Genomic DNA, 16,776 nt, shown 5'->3' with positions numbered 1-16,776 from the left:
AGCTGCCATCAGCCCTTCTTTCCCCACGATAAGTAAAAATTAGTTATTACAGAGAGATACCTTGGGGAAGATAGTATTTTTAGGGCAACTTAATTTGATTTAATGCAATGAAATATTTCATTCCTGTAAGAAACATGAAGTTTTGGAAGAAAGAAAAACATACATTCTCTGAACATAAACCCTCCTTCAGAAGCAACATTTAAGATTTTTCTTAGGATTCTGATCGGTGTTCTGACATGCTGATACTGCAGTGTCTATTTACAAATCCCTTCTTTGTAATCCACCTTGTAAAAGCAACAGCTGTCTAATGTGTTTTTGTAACTGGCATCATATAAAAATATCTAAGGGTGGCTTATCTGTCCATGATTTTATACTACTGGTTCTCAGTGGTGTATCTAACAAGATGTGCTGTGTGCACACAAACCATGCGCACATACTCATCACTTTTGTAACAAAACGGAATTTTGACTTGGAAAGTACTTGGGTACTGTGTCAGCAAGTGATTTTAGCCTGGAAGTTACTCGCTTCTTTCCCTTTGTTTTCAAAGGTAGTTTTAAACTGCCAGTGGTATGCCCTGTTTGTGTAAGTATCAGTAAGAAATCTAGTGCCTATCCAGTATTTTCCATGTTGAGTACAGCTATAGTTGAAAGATGGTTGAACTTGCCAGATTGCCAATGTTGCTGCTGCTTCTGAAATCAGTTTTTCCTAGCTCAAGGGATGTCAAAAATTCTCTGGAGCAAGCACTCTTACTGGGACTTTACCTTGGAGGTCACCAATACTTCCCTTCAAAGTCTGCCTTATCTCTTTGTTGGCCTTCTGAAAATGCCCTAGCAACAAAACCTGCAATTATTTACGCTACAAAATCATTTAGTGTAGTTTAAGCTACTTATCATGCACCATCATGTTTGGAAAGAGTAGCAAAGGCAGGCTCACGTGGCAGCCCAGCTTGACAGGCTGCGTGGAGAACACAGGAGCCCGAGCTGCAGGAGAGTTTTGAGTGGTCCCCAAGTTGTCTGCAGAAGCTGTGACGAGCATCAGCCCTGAGTAATAACTAACTACCACGATGAAGACTGGCATGTACTGTTCTTTCAGTGTCTTTACCCACAACTACCCTTCTCTAACCATTGCCTAAAAGCCCAATCTGCCAGTGTTAGCCTTACCGGTATCGTCTGATGGGAGAAAAAGAAAGTAATAGTTGTTCTGGGATCAGCAACCTACCGAAACTACAGAATATACATGAAGTCCTTTGGTTGAGCATATGTCTGCAATTTGAGACTGGGAAAAAAAAAGAGAGGAAAAAAAAAAAAAGAGGAGAATCAAGAAACATCTGATGCTCTCTCCTACTGTGAACAGATTTCTTAGTACTTCTTCCTTGTTTATCTTTAGGCTTTTAGAGGTTTCAGAGAGGCTTGGTATGCGAGTCATGCTGCTGTCCAGCAATATGGTATTAAGTTGATGCAATTCAAAGTGTGCTATAATGCCACTGTAACTGGAAATCCGTGACCCGCACCTGACACCGTGATCCATGTCATGTATATATATTTTGGAGGGGAGAGGGAAATTCGTATGTTTGATTAACTCTTTGATTCTCACATTCCTTTGAAATTAATGAAAATTTCTTTGATAATTTTTTTAAATGGTCTGAATTAATTGTCTTGATAAAACAGGTCTCAATAGCTAGGAAGATTGCAGCACAAGGGAATTGCTGGTTGGGGAAAAACGATAACACAGTGCTTAAAGAGGAGCTGTGTTATACCCGGTGGCCATAAACAAGCATTTAGCAACAAAATGGAGTGAAATCCTGTAGGAAAAAAGGAGTCAACTAAGCATCTTGGCAGCAGCGGCTGGAAGTCAGAATTTCAAGTGCAGGCATGATTTTTGGCAGTGCGTTTCTACGCAGCGTTGTGGTTGGAGGGAAGGTGTGTGATTTCTGTCGGTGGTTTGGAAAGCTCTTGTTCTTTTAAAAGCAATTTACACAGCGTCCTCGTTTCCTGCTCAGCAGCAAAGTGATTCTGCTGCTACTGTAATACAGCACTGACGAAACAGGTACCTTGAGCTGGAAAGTGAGATGGATTCGCTCAAGGGGTACTTTATTTTGTTGACTTCACTAAGCGGTCTGCAGACATCCGAGTGCTGTGCAGAGTTTAGATGAAAATGCTTATGTATTTCATATTTTTCTCACTTCTAACAAGCAGACCCTTATGGTGATTTGCTGAGGGAAGGCGAGGCGGGTAACCAGCAGGGCTGATGAAAGAAGGAAGGATGCTCTGTGACCTACACAGTCTAGTTTCGGTCCTCACCATCCTGTTCATGGACAGTGAGGGACAGAAGGGAACTCATGACTCCTCTGATGAGGGCAATCGAGTTGACCCCAGGTATTAAACTGGACCAGGTGAAGTAGAAGGCATCTGCTTATGCTAAGGCTGAATTGCTCTGGAGCCCCTGCTTGGGGAACAGCATTTGGATAAGATTTTTCCCATCACCGAGAGCAGTAGTTCTGTGATGGCCATGTACCCAATTCCTGTAAATGCCAAGCTATGTCATGATGTGATCAGTTTGGCATCACAGAATGGTACATTTTATATGTATAAATGTATGCTACCTATATATAGTTTCCACATTATTTTCTTCAAAACTGGGGAACAAGCACTCAAAATTTTGCCTGTTTCTTATACTCTGAGGTTTCAGTACGAGTCACCATCTAAGTCACTGCTGGACTAGATGGACCTTTCCATTGATATATCATGAGTGAAATCATAAAATTACAGTGCAACTACACACAGCTACTAGTGAGGCGGCTGGGAGGACTCTTGTTTGTTCGTGCTGTTCTTATAGCAAGTTGTCATGGTTTTTGTCTGTGGTACTGCTTCAGTTTTAATCTTACAGTTTGGGAACGTAGGGGAGAAGTTACTTCCTCCTTCAAGAGCAGTCCATTTACATGATAAAAGGGTATTCCCAAGTAATATTAAATAATTTGTTTTAATTTAGATTTTAAAATATAAAATCAACTCTAAAATATGCAAAAAAATGTAATACTTAGTAGTGTTTATCTATTATCCCTAAGAAAAGCACTGCAGTACTTGTTTGTTTCCCCCCTCCCGAATTTTTTTTTTTTTAGGCTGCAGGAAGTATGGCAAGTCATCCTACATAATCTTTTTGCTTTGGGTTGTTGTTGTTGGCAGTTGTGGAACTGTTCCCTGGTGGTTTCTTTGGTTATGCAATTAAGAACAGTCAAAAATATGTACTGCAAAGAGCAGGTGTTATGTTATATTAAGTATATGAAACTAAGTAATAATAATTAAAGAAGTCTTCAGTCTGAGAATAGATAAGAAGCAGGACGAGAACTTACTCAAAGCAATGGGGTTTTTTCCCAGTCACAGCAGAAAGCATTTTATCAAAACTACAGATCTACCACTGCCTTTTTTTGATTCTTTTTCCCAGCACTGGTTCATTTCTCTGTCAGTGGAAATTTTTTTTTATGAGTAAAAAGACCAGCAACCTTCTGTTCGTCTTCTGAAGGCTGCTTCTCTCTGTCACAGGTATTTTGGGTAGGGTTTTTCTAAAGATAAAAAGGCATCTTCTTAAGCAGACAGTTGAACTGTTCTGCTTCAGTGACTTCTACATGTGTTAAAGAACTCCTAAAATATATGTCTTGCTACCAGACAGAATACTGCATTCTGTATGTTTGCAAGTGGCTGCAGCGTGACTGAGGCGATCTTAGACTTGCTGAGGTGTCTGTGGAAAAGGTAGCTTTGGTGGGCTTGTATTTCCTTTTTTTTCTTTTTTTCCCCCAAATTACTTGATGAAAAAATGATGTATTTTAAATATTTTAGGAAGGTTTTTGATGCTGAAATATTCATTTTAGTCATTAAATATTTAAAGTTGCAATGGCTGTTTGGAGTTTAAACTGTTCTTTCTCACCTGTACCAGCACATAACTTGGTCATTAGAAAGCAAAAGACAAAACGAAATGTGTTATTTCAGTCCTGTCATTCACTAACAGTGTCAGGAATGAGATATTTTGGGCTTGCCTAATTTCTTTCTTAAAGCATTTAAGAGACAGGAGAGAAAGAAGCTGCAGAATCGGATAGAATAAAGACATATAACTTGGAAAAAAAAATTGATTTGCCATTTAAATAACAAAACCACATTCAACCAGAGCCAAAGGGGGAAAAAAGCCCCAAAACTATATAGGTTTACAGCTGCACTCAACCAGGAGAGGTAGAAGGCAGAAACAGCCCTTCCTCTTCTAACAGCCGGAGCCCTGCACGGTGTTTTCTGTGGTGTGGGCTTGTGCTTGCCCGAGAGGTAAAAGCCATTTATCTCCACCAAAAGGAAAGCTCCTAACATACTTCTGTATTAGCAGCAGTTATAACTGATGAGCCAAATTCTTGCCCCTCCTTGCTGAGCTGCTTGGCGCTGCTGAGCCTGTGCAAGAAGTGCTGGAGTGCTCTTCTATGCCTTCAGCCCAGAGCATATATACCAGTTAAACATAATTACATTCAGCAAAAAACCCAAAAAGTTATCAGGAGTGTGTTTTCAATAGTCCTCTATGCTTTTATCGGCGCAGTCCTAGCTACAGAAGTGAAACGGTGGCCTTATCTTTATGGAGGTGGGAACCATACTGGTGGTACCATTTAGGATGTCTGAAGTCTCTATCTGGAGACAGTGTGTCCTATTTTGATATAACTGATCCTATGGAAATTTGACAAAGATGTGTTTGTTCCAAAAGAATTTCCTGGTCAAAGAAATATATGTGTGCTTATCTGTGTGCTCTGTTTCATTAAAATAGGTGGAGTTGTATTTTGAAAGTTAGGCGTGTTTGTGAGAGGCATTGGGCAGGGGTGGGGTGTCCAGGAGTCCTTAGCTGGGCTTGACCTACATATACAGTTGTATAATAACAAAAGCGGCTTCAAGTTCTGTATCGCTAAACCTTAGCAAACCACCTCCAAAAGCGTAGCCGTGTGTCTTCCCTGGTCACACGTGAACATTTTGCAGCCAGCTGACAACAGCTGCTGAGGATTGCCTAAGAGAGCTGCAAATCCACCTTTTCCAACCCGAGGTGCCAGCCCAGAGAGATGCACGGGAGGATTTTGCTCAGCTTCTCCTGCTTGAGTGGCATCCATCCTGACCGCGGGGCCACTGCCCGGGGCCGTACTGGGTGAAGGAGGGATCCCGCATGGATCCTCTCGGTTTGGAAAGAGGAGGCTGATGTTTAAAAGCTGAGGAGGCAATGGGATGTTTTCTGTAGCTGGGGGTCAGTGTAGGTGTTAGCTGGCAGTGGCTGGATGGCATGTGGGAGAGGTAAAGGGGAAAGGCAAATTGCAAATCTTTTTTCCCATGGCCATTATTTTTAGGCAGGCGGTGTGTATGCAAACCAGCAACTGAATAAAGCCGCCCTGTTCTTCCCCTGTGGGTACCTGTCCTGAGCAAACCGGCTGGTTTACGGGACTGCAGAGGTAGTTAAAAATTTATCAGGATTTCCAGTGAAGGAGTAGGTTTAAAACATGACGGGATTTTTTGATTTGGTCTAATTATACACTTCCCTACATGGAGGTTTTAAAACCACGGATGATGTGAAATTTAGCCTGAGTTTTCGCTAGGTTGCAGGATCTGAACAGCTTGTCTCGCTGCTTATCTCCGTTTCAGAGAAATGGTTGCGAGGGGCTTTTGATTCTGCTGACTCGGACGTTTTAGCGTCTCCTGGACCTCAGCCGCAGTCACGCAGACCTGTGCTTGGGTGCCTGGGAGCAAGGCGCAGGCAGCGCTGCCTCGGCTGTGTTTGTGCATGGGGGATGCTGGCTGCGCGGAGCTGTTGGGAGGTGGGTGCAAGGATGAGCCCCGGGGCGGCTCTCGGAGCAATGAAGAAAAGCACTGATTTCCTGAGATCGACAGGCATCACTGGACTGTCATGTATGACAAGTATCCCCAGAAGGGGGCTAACCCAGTGCTTCTAAAATGGGATTTTTTAAAGTTAATGAATTGTTAGATATAGTTAATGCAAACATGTTTTCTGGTATATATGGCACTGAGCCTGGCTCTTTCCACTGTCTACTAATGTCTAGCGAAAGTGATAATGACCTTTAGATAACTACTAAATGCCAATCTGATGTCTGTTTTGTTTTTTTCAGGTTGATTTTTGTTTTAATACAAACCAGTGAAGATGACACCAAAACATGAAAAACAAGTAAGTCATGTCTAAGCTTTAATAAAAAAGGATTCTACTTTGGTGGTTGTGGGTTGAATTTCATTAAGATTCACCTGGGCCAGGAAAGATTGGTTGTATTCTTCATGCTTTAAGTGCCAGGCTACAGAATATTCTGGAGTGATGCAGTGCCAGTTCCATCTGTTAAAGTTTGATGGAAGAATTAAGTATTCATTGGATCAGAGAGGAGGAGATTAAATGATTCGGTGCATAAGGGGCTCAGACCCTGAGGTAGGAGAGATGGACTTGGATTTCAGTCTTCTCTCCATCAGTCATTAGGAATTTTGTAGGACATAATGGCTGGAGCTGAGTGTGAACTCTGATTACCAGATACATAGACCACAAGAATCACACTTGCATGTTCTCTCTTGCTCCGTCCCAATGAATGTTAAAAGTTTTAACAAATTATTTTGCCTCAGCTGTTAGTCTCTTACCAGCCTTACTACTCAGCATGTGTGGAGTGAAGATGCCAACACTCCCAGCATGAAAAGCCCCATGTCCTTTGTGGTTGATCCTTTTACTAATAGGCAACCTGATGGGAAACTTTTTTTCTCGGAAGCATTGTGGAAAATGACTCTTCAGGGGTTATTGACTAATCAGATGTGTAACAGCGGCACCATGGAGCATGAGGTTATCACCTGATACGGTCCTGAGTGCGGAGATTTGAATTAAAATGCGGCTGGAATGAATGAAGCAAATAATCATCCAATGCAAGATTATTTTTATTCCTCCTCCTTGTGGTAGATTTTTTTCCCATATTAAAAATAGATGTTTCCATGTCAGATTTCCTATTTTCCTAATAGGAAAATGTTAAAAATAGACTTCTCAGAAACACATTTTTTGTGGACAAATTCTTGTTCTGGTTTAACCCCAGTCAGCAAACAAGCATCACACAGCCACTCGTTCACACACACCACGCACACCACACCCCCCCCCACCCCGGTGGGATGAGGGAGAGAATCAGAAGAGCAATAGTAAGAAAACTCGTGGGTTAAGATAAGAACAGTTTAATAATTTAAATAAAATAATAATAATAAGTTGTAATGAAAAGGAAAACAATAAAAGAGAGAGAGGAACAAAACCCAGGAAAAACAAGTCATGCAACCGCTCATCACTCACCGACCGATGCCCAGCCCGTCCCCGAGCAGCAATCGCTGCCCCCCTGGCCAATTCCCCCCACCTTATATACTGAGCATGACATCACATGGTATGGAATACCCCTTTGGCCAGTTTGGGTCAGTTGTCCTGTCTGTGCCCCCTCGCTTCTTGTGCACCTCCTCGCTTGCAGAGCATGGGAAACTGAAAAGTCCTTGACTTAGTATAAAAGCTGCTTAGCAACAACTGAAACATCAGTGTGTTATCACATTATTCTCATGCTAAATCCGAAACACAGCACTATATCAGCTACCAGGAAGAAAATTAACTCTATCCCAGCCAAAACCAGGAGAATTCTATATAGTAGAGCTGCTGGCTTATCCATATCTCTGAGCAATCCACGGCATTGTACAGAAATATTACCAACAGGAGAAAAGGCGGGGCGGGGAGAAGAAAGACTTCTTAAGTTTGCTTCAGCTGCTTTTATGGTGTATTATTCCTTTTGAGGTAAATCCAAACAGGAACGTTTAAGTTTTCAGTGCTTGTGTCTACAGGACCTCAGTGCTGCCCTTTTCCTCTGCTATCAGCATTCGTGCTCTTTGCACAGGAGTGTAACTGTGAGGGAGTAGCTGTAAACCAGGCTCGGGGGTCACTTTGGCCATTTTGTCGTTTATGTGTGACCCTAACTACTTGGACTGCTCCAGGCCTTGAGGGCAGGGTAGCAAAATGCCAGCGGTGCCATCCATGCCTGAACTGCCTGGCACAGAAATCACAGCTGTTTTAGCCAGGAATTAAAAGGCACATCCAGCCAGAGAAGCTGCTCTGCTAATTCCTGCTTGTTAAGTAGTTATGGCTACTTTTTGTAGTAGTTATGACTACTTTTGGGGCAGGTTTGATGTTCTTCATGAGGATGTTTGGGCCAGCCTGTCTACTGGGATCCATATCAAAGCTACAGTATTAGCAGTTTGGATAGGAAAGGCTTTGCTTATGAATATATACAGTTTCCAGGGAGGAGGAATAAATGGGGATGCCACTTTGTCCAGCAGCTTTCTGTTGAGTCTGTATCATTTCCAGTGCAGTAGGCTTCTACGACCAAGCTTGGACACCTTGAACTATCAGCAGTAAGTTCTAGTTTTGAGAGAATTGTTACACTTAGGTGTTACAGGAAACATATCGTTCTTGAATGCATGGTAGACATGCATGTATTGTGCCCCTCAATTACAAAAAAAAAGAGAAAGTACATATAATGTGGCATAATAGCTGGATCTGCAATTCTGGAAAAAACAAGCAAAACTGGGTGGGAGGGGATGAAGACACCTTGAAAAGAATTGCAGCTGACGAAAGTAAAAAGTCCCTGAAACCTTGACTCTTCGGGCTCTGCTTCCCGGGTTGTATGCTGGGCTGCAACGCAGTCTTGTGACAAAAGATGAAGTTAGTCTTCATGTGGGCCGTAGCAGGAAGAAGTTGGCCTCACCTCCCATAGGTGAACAGTGCAGTACTTGAAGATAGATATGTCTGTTGAGGGTATCCTAATTTTTATAGCAAGACGGGGAGGGAAGGGTGTATATACAGAGGAGAAAGGCAATTATTACCCAAAACTGCTGTAATCTGGTGACTGTGACCAGTGAACGCAGGGTGGACTGAGCGTACAACAGCAATCTCCCAGAGGAATATTCTGCCACCTAACTCTGCTCGGACCCTGTATGTGAATGTTGGCCTTTATAAGCCCACTTTTATAGGGACGGGGAGGCATAAGCACCTTTTCTGGCAGTGTATCTGTATCTATACTGGGCAGTTAGGGCTGCTTTGATTAAATCAGTATTGTTGTCCCAGTGGGGTCTTGTATCCTGGAGAAGGCTTAAAGGTCAAAAGAGAAGTGATAGTCTACATGTGCAATACCACTGTTTCAGAGCAGCAGAAACTGTAACGGGAATTGGCATTAACGCTTCAAGATGTTTATAGGAGAAGTGACCATAGATCTTGAGAAAGGCTGTACATTTTTGGTTTTGTTTTCTCATTGCTTAATGTTTATCTTGCTTCATTCTGAACTCAGTATCGGTATTCTTTGGTAAATAAAGGAAGAAAAAAAGAAAAAAGGAAACACCCAGTCTTCTGCTGAAATCCTGGTGTTTCAAATCAGAGCTGACACTGACTGTGTGCGAGGGCTGCAGTTTGCCGAGGTGCTCTGCTGTACGGCGGATGATTTTTACTCTGTGACATACTGCCTAGACACCTGCCTACACAGCGTGTACAGCAGGTCTCCTTTCTACTATAGGTAGAGTCTGAAGGGTGTTTGACTTCCTCAGTATTGAAACTCAGTGACTATTTAATTGGAAATTAAAAGAGTACAGAGTTTTTTGTGTAGGTCCAGTCCGGAATGATTTGCAAGGTAACCCGTAGCTAACCCACAGCATATCCAATAGTAACTTTTAATCATAATGCTTTGGTATAATAGAGGTTGAAAGAAGCATTTTACTTCAAAGATTGTTTTGATTCTGTACAAAGGAGAGGGTTATAGAAGGTTACTTGGAAATGAAGTCATTGGGGAATTCGGGCAAAAGGAAGGGCAACGAGAAGCCGGTGCGGCGGTAGGTGAGGGGAAGGGGACGCAGGCGGGGTTATGAGCAGGCTGCCTGCAGTTGTGACTCCTGGGCTGCAGCGGCTGAAGGGAAGAGGGGAGCAGCGTCCCGTTTGGAGCTTCCTGGCGTAATTCCTCTTCTTCCACTTGCAGGACTGATGCATTTAGTGCTCAGGAAAGAAAAGAAAGTATGTTTAGGTGAAGTGGTTGCAGCTCTGGGGAAGAGTGGGACATGGGGAAATAGGAGGCTGGGGAAGACAAAAACTTGGGAGAACGTAAGACTATGGGTATGAAAAGATGTTACAGTGGATCCGAAAGTATGCTATGTCTATATATGTATGCGAAATACGATAGACAGTGAGGCAGGTGGAAAAAAAGAACCAAAAAATGGTTTCGTCTCCTTGTTCAGCACATTGCTCAGGAACAACTTCCTAATGTCTCCTGCTAGCATTTTTGTAAAAGTAAAGGCATGATGCTCAGCTGGTGGAAGTGATTACAGCTCTATGCATTTGTTCCTCTTGTGCCACGTTGGCATGGGGTTAAAAAGCTGCAGAGGAGAATCGGGCCTCCGGTGCTCTTCAGCGAGGAAAGAAGCCTCAGAGGTGGCGGGACCTTTCAAACGGGCTTTCTTTGGCAAGGTGCTCATGACATGCACCAAAAGGGTATCCAGCAGTAATGCAGAAAACACCCCTGTGACTAGGAGCTGGGCCAAATGAGATAAAACCGTGGGCTGTATCCAGCTATCAGGCCACAGGCTCCCCATCCCTGAAGCCTGGAAATCAGAGCGATAAATGATTTAATCCAGACCATGGACACCTCCCTGCCATGTACAGAGTGCAATGACCGTTCAGGAAAAAATACATCTTTTCCTTTCAAGGTTGTTGTTGTTCTCCTGTCGGTCCATGGAAGGTTGCTGCTGGTGGCACACGGAAGTGTGTGTGGTGGGGGAGAAGACTTGGCTGAAGAGTAAAGGTTTTCTTTCTGACATCTGTGGTTTGGGCATGGAGAGACGCATTTTGAGAGCTTTCTAGTTCAAGATTCCTTGATTTATGGAAAGACGTACTAAAAAAGCATGTTACTTACCAGAGACGCTGCCCTTCCTCCCGCAGTCGATCCCTGTACCTGGAGATCTTGTGCAGTGCCCTCCTCTCAGGGGGAATGTATCTACAGCTTAAAATGATACGCTTTTCTTTAACTGAGTCATTGTTTAACTGGTTGGCTTAGCTCTTTGGGTGAATAGCTTATTTAAGCAACTGAATTAGGGCAGCCTATTCGTTTGCTCTGGAAATAGCAGGTGGTTAGGCACACTTTCAACTTTTGTATTTTAAAGAAACCTTTTCTGTCTTAGTATGAACATATAGATTCAGCAGGCTTTTTGGTTTTTGTTTTCTGTTTTTTTTTTTAAACACAGTACAAGTTTTCACATGGTCATTAGCTAAGGATACTCAGAAGCATTTAATTCTTCAGCCTCTTCCAGTTCCTATTAGTGATGCCCAGTTACATTACAGTAATGCCCACAGGCCTCTCGCACTCCTTCAGGATCCCTCTAAATTATTATATAAATGTAGGAATTGCAAGGAAATAGGCTAGATATGACAACTTCTACAACAAATACTCTATGTCATTGTCCCTCGAAAACGGGGAATTATGCTCTGCGGTGCAGAGTGTCGCTGCCTTGGGCAGGTTGATGGGCAGACTGGGAGAGAAGTGCCCAGGTCCTGCATCCTCGGCTGTACTCCGTGGCTGAAGTTCCTGGTGTATCAGGAAGGATATGCGGCAGAAGGGGAGGATTCATCTCCTTCCACATGGCATCCGGGACACTGGGCTTGACACCTTGATTCCCTGTGTCAATCTGTGTCCGGGGCAATTAATAGTGGTACATCCTTTGCCACTGGGCTGGAGCAAGTCATTTGGGGCGTAGAAAAAAGGCGGTTCTTCAGCTTCTCATGGAGATACTGAGCCCTTACCACAGATGCCTGAAATCGATGGGTATCAATATTTGATTTAAAAAAATATAGATAAAATGACAAAAAGAAATTTAGGAGCGAATAAAATGTTATATGTAAGTATTGGGTACATGGAGTAGGTATGTAACATGTTCTTCGTGAATGTTGATTACAAGGGTGGGAAACACCTAAAATACCTGCCTAGTTCTCTCTTGAATGTTAGGTTTTTTAGTTTGTAGCTACTGAGATCACCAAATCTCCCATGCATGAAACATGTATGACTTTTCACAATATTACTTAATCTGAAATATTCCTTTTCAGCTAGCAATTTGGCAAGGAATTTCCCGGACATGTGGTGTAGCTCAGATGATTCATTGCTTTTTGCTTCTCCTTTTATAGGGTTGCAAAATTCAATAAAACAGTTCAGCTTTTAATCTGAGCACAGTAGTTTGTGGAACAGCAGAGCAATCAAGAGAGTCTTTCAGGCTCCCTTTGTCTTCCAAAATTAATTGCTTGATTTTTGTTATGCGCTTGCAGGAATTTGTAACTGTCTTGGTGCGAGACCCCAGGACACAGAAAGAAGACTCATGGCATTCTTACATAGACTATGAGATATTTATTCACGTAAGTATAAGAATATCAGCACAGATTCTTTGGGCTCTTACTGCTGTTTCTGTCCAAGCTAGGGTTCTCTCTGGGGTATTATGGCATTTCTTTACACCACTTCTGGGAGGCAGAAGGTCTGGCAGAGCTGGGAGTTGAACCTGGTGGTGTGTTCACATGTGCACTCCACGATGTCTTGCAACAGAGAATATTCTTAGCTTTACTTACCAACTAGAAGACTGTCATAGTCAGTGGTGTCTTACCATAATAGAAGAATTTTGATGTTCAGGTATTCGTGGGAAAACAACTTTCTTTTCAAGTAATTATCTAGTTATTTATACTTTAAATTCTCCTCAGTTCTTCTTTTTGCCAAGTTATTTGGTTGCTGCAATGGGGTGGTTTTCAGTGTACCTTGACATTCATATTATGCTGGTTTAGTGGTGCTTGGATATGTCAAGTAACTACATTTGGGTTTATGATGGTAGTCTACCATATGTTTATGGGAATGCACTTAGAATTATGGGTCTCGTGTGTCTTAAATCTGTCCTATACATCATTTTGTTTTGTTGATTATTATTCTTTGGTTGGTGACATATGGAAGGAGTTATCCTTATTTCCCAAAGCTACATCCAGGGATTTTAATTGCAACGTAAAAAAAATTTTTGTGAAGTGTATCTGCCATAAGGTGGAGAATTTAAGAGCACCGAGTTACGTGGTTAATGCTTGGCACAGGACCGAAAGCATTTCCTTCCTGTGTGGGGGAGTTAAGCATTCAAGCATAATGAGAGCGAGCAGCCAAATGATGGCTTATTAAATGTCTGTCGTGACAAGTGCTTCTCTCATGTGTGGCAATCAGAGCTGTGAAACTTTTACATTTTGCAGTGTGGTTTAAGTACTGGTTTAAGACTTCCGGTAAATAGAAATTCTGTAGATTTGGCGGGGCGGGTGCTGTATTACTGTTTCACAGGCATTGGTGCTTCTGAACAGACGTATATTACTGGCTTTCTCAGCGACTGTGATATCGTTTAGACCCAGTGTTACATGATTCAGCACTGGGCATCTCTGAAGCATATAACCATCAGCTCAGCTTCCTACCAGCGTAATGCCAGGGCTTTCAGAGACCAAGTCTCTAGGTCAGTCCTACCATCCAGGCTTCTCAATGGATTCAAAATATTGGGTCTGCCCGGCTCTTAGACCAGCTGGGTTCCCCTTCTGCCCAGCTCCTAGAGCGTTCGGCCTCTTAAACTGTGAGGCATCCCGGATACTCATCTATTCCAGAAAGCTGGCATCTTTGGGCTCTCTACAATCTGCACTGTGTGGCTGTCTAGGAGTTGTGGCTCCCGGCAGGCGATGGAGGGTGGGTTGGACTGCAGGCAGATTTATAATAGAATCCTGTCTGGTAGGTGGGGTTTCATCTAAATGTATGCTCCACAGGAAAATTTGGCAAAAGCATTTAATTTCCGTGAATTGTTTCTCTTTTGATGAATTGGCATTTTTCTGGTGGACTACTAGTGTTTTGTGGGAAAACTTCCAAATGCTGCTACTTGTGGAGAGGAGTCACATTGCTTTCTTTGATTTGATTTAAGTAGGCTGGCACACTGGAAGAACTCGATGTAGCTAACTGTTTGCAGGATTATAACTAGAATAGCTAAACATTATTTTTTTCCCTGCAAAGATTGCATTATCTGCTGAAACTTTTTTCCTGTTACTGCAAGTTGTACTGTAATCCAGATCTCTTCCTTTTACAAAGAAAAAAAGCTATGAAAAATATTTCCCTGAGAAGCAGTAGAAAATGTCACCAGTCCTGTCTGAGTTAACGCATAGCCCTTAACCTAAACTGAATTAACGTCAAGCTTTCCATTGGTGTCTCAGGGATTAGCATCTTGGGTGTGTTTTTAATACCATGCCTGCACTTTAGCTTAAGCTGATTTACAAAGTAAAATGTTTTTTATTTCCCAACAGACAAACAGTATGTGCTTTACAAGGAAAACATCTTGTGTTAGACGACGCTTTCGAGAATTTGTTTGGCTTCGGCAGAGGCTTCAGAGCAATGCAGTGCTTATGTGAGCAACTTTATTTATGGCTATTTAATAATCTGTCAGTCATGGAAGGGGAGGATTGTTTCATCTTAATTCTGAGAATTACAGAAATCGGAGCTGGAAAGCGTCCTCTGTTTCTTACTAGCACAAGTTTATTCTGTACAAGGCATTTTCTCTGCTTTAAACACAGAAGAATGGGTCTGTACTGATAGCCTTTGTTTGGTGAGCTGCCCTCCAATTTGCAACAGATTTGATCTGCGTTTCCTTTTGCTATGCACAGGTAGCAGAAATAGCAATCTAGCGTAGGTGTACGTACCTCCTCTCTGCGTTTTTACGATGTGCTTAGGTTCTGCAAGGACCTGCAGGAGACCCAGCCAGACACGCATGCAGGCTTAACAACTGGACCAGAAAAATAAGATTAATTTATTTTTCCCTTTGAGGCGTGTGAGAAGCCCTCCAGTTTCTCAACCTTGTGTTCCCAAATTCGATTTCTTGAGCTTCTGGAACATGACCTGTGATTTTCACATGCTCAGGGTTGGCATTTGCTTATTGCATTTTTCTCCGCTGTTTCAGATTTGGTTTTAACTGTGTATTTGCTTCTTGTTTATAAAGACAGCTACCTGAACTGCCATCCAAAACTCCCTTTTTCAATATGAATAATCCTCATCACGTGGACCATCGCCGGCAGGGTCTTCAAGAATTCCTGGAAAAGTAAGTACAGCCTATCCTAGAGGTGTTGGCATTTTTATGATGTCATCAATTTCCTGGTTTAAAATAGCTCATCTCTGGTACTTGAGAGCCACCGTGTGGTCATCTGTACATGTTACACATTTGATTTTATTTTTTATTTGCACAGTCATATTTCATACACGTGACTTCAGCGCTATTGGTTATAAGGAAACTTCAACGGGGGCTTTTCCATTGTGTTTCATTGCATTGGTTATCAATAATAGTTTTGGATTTATGTCACTTCGCAATTGTGTAGTAAGGGTGGGCGATCTTTCACCGTCATGTCTATTTCTAGCTTTCAGGAATGAGCTAGATATTCTCACACAAGGAAACAGACTTCTCTCCCTCTTTATGTTCATGGAAAATCAGTGTCTTTGTGGGCTAGACCCCTGGGAGCCTGGGAAAATTCTGCAGCGAGATCTCCTAACAGATATTTCCTACAATGCCAATTACTTTGTTTACCAGTCCCACTAACATAAACAAGCTCTAGCAGCTGTGACCATTTTCAGTACAGCTGCAATCTGTATAAAATCATTCATCAGACTCAGCTAGAGCCTGACCTGCGTTACAAGGGGGTTCTGTACGAGTTTCAGTACTGCATCCCTCAGTCCCGCTGCTGTAGCCACTTCACCTTCTGCAGTGGCGGAGACTCTGTTGGTGTAATTTTCTGCTTTCTCTGCCATTCTCATAGTAGCCTGGCACTGCTGGTGTGAGAGCAGGCTGCTCACGGCTGCTGGGGCAGGAGTTGTGCATACATTCGCTAGCTCTTTTTAGCCACTGCTCGGGGTAAGGGCATGGTAAAACGCTGTGGGTAGAGGCTGTTCATCTTCTTTCAGCATCAATGTTTCCATGAATCAGAACTGCATAAGCACAGGAAAAAAGCAAATCATTTAAGTAGGCTTTAAGCCTTATGGTCAGAGGGTAGAGGAATAATGAACCACTATTTTTCCAGTCAGTGTATTATAATTATAAGCCTCCCTAACGGACAACAAATCATTGGTCCTGAGGTATATTTGTTAGGCTTAACAGCTGAAGGCAGAGAGAGCTAGCCACTACAGAAATAACATTCTGTATACAGTTATATAGGATCTGTGGCCAAAAGGATAGCCAATAAATACTGGTTGAAGGCGTGTGAGACAGGGAAGGGAAAGCAGAAAGGAGCAGAGGTTTTTTTCTGCACCGCAGGAAAGAAGGATGGTGAAATAGAGTGGCTGCGCTTCTAGAGGCAATGATATTAATGGCCATACAAAGGGTGTGGTAGTTCAGGTCCCTGGGTCTGAGCAGTTCTAGCTTAGCTGTGCTGCCCCATGGAGTAGTGCGTTTCCAAAATCACTCTCACTTTAAAACAGCAACTAGGCCAATCTGGTAACAGGGTACAGTATTGCAGCGTCAAAAATATTTACAACCACTGTCTGTGCTTTAGAAGGCAAAACAGAGAGGTAGATTCCCTTAAAACACATCCTCACTCTCCAATTTTGTGGATGTCTGTAGCTTAAATGGGTACTGACAGCAGAAAATGGCAGCACGTGGAGCGTTTTACCTGGCTGCTGTAGTAGTCCAGGAGTGGGAAAAGAGGCATCTC

The 16,776-nt window shown here is 42.6% G+C and overlaps 1 protein-coding gene across 4 annotated transcripts in view; it reads left to right on the top strand.

The window, feature by feature from the left end:
* SNX10 (sorting nexin 10) overlaps positions 1-16,776 on the top strand; it is a 35,889-nt gene that overhangs the window by 9,695 nt on the left and 9,418 nt on the right. For 2 of the 4 annotated variants that reach the window (XM_075143513.1, XM_075143515.1), the window contains exons 2-5: positions 6,131-6,186; positions 12,361-12,447; positions 14,389-14,489; positions 15,078-15,176. In XM_075143513.1, the coding sequence (XP_074999614.1) occupies positions 6,163-6,186; positions 12,361-12,447; positions 14,389-14,489; positions 15,078-15,176 (311 nt within the window). In that variant the 5' untranslated portion in view covers positions 6,131-6,162. Of the gene's footprint in view, positions 1-5,556; positions 5,822-6,130; positions 6,187-12,360; positions 12,448-14,388; positions 14,490-15,077; positions 15,177-16,776 lie in introns of those variants that run through there. The other 2 variants (XM_075143514.1, XM_075143516.1) reach the window with 2 other exon arrangements.

The sequence above is a fragment of the Calonectris borealis genome, chromosome 2, assembly GCF_964195595.1.
Source record: "Calonectris borealis chromosome 2, bCalBor7.hap1.2, whole genome shotgun sequence".
Classification (NCBI taxonomy): domain Eukaryota; kingdom Metazoa; phylum Chordata; class Aves; order Procellariiformes; family Procellariidae; genus Calonectris; species Calonectris borealis.
This window is presented reverse-complemented; position numbering and strand designations above follow the sequence as displayed.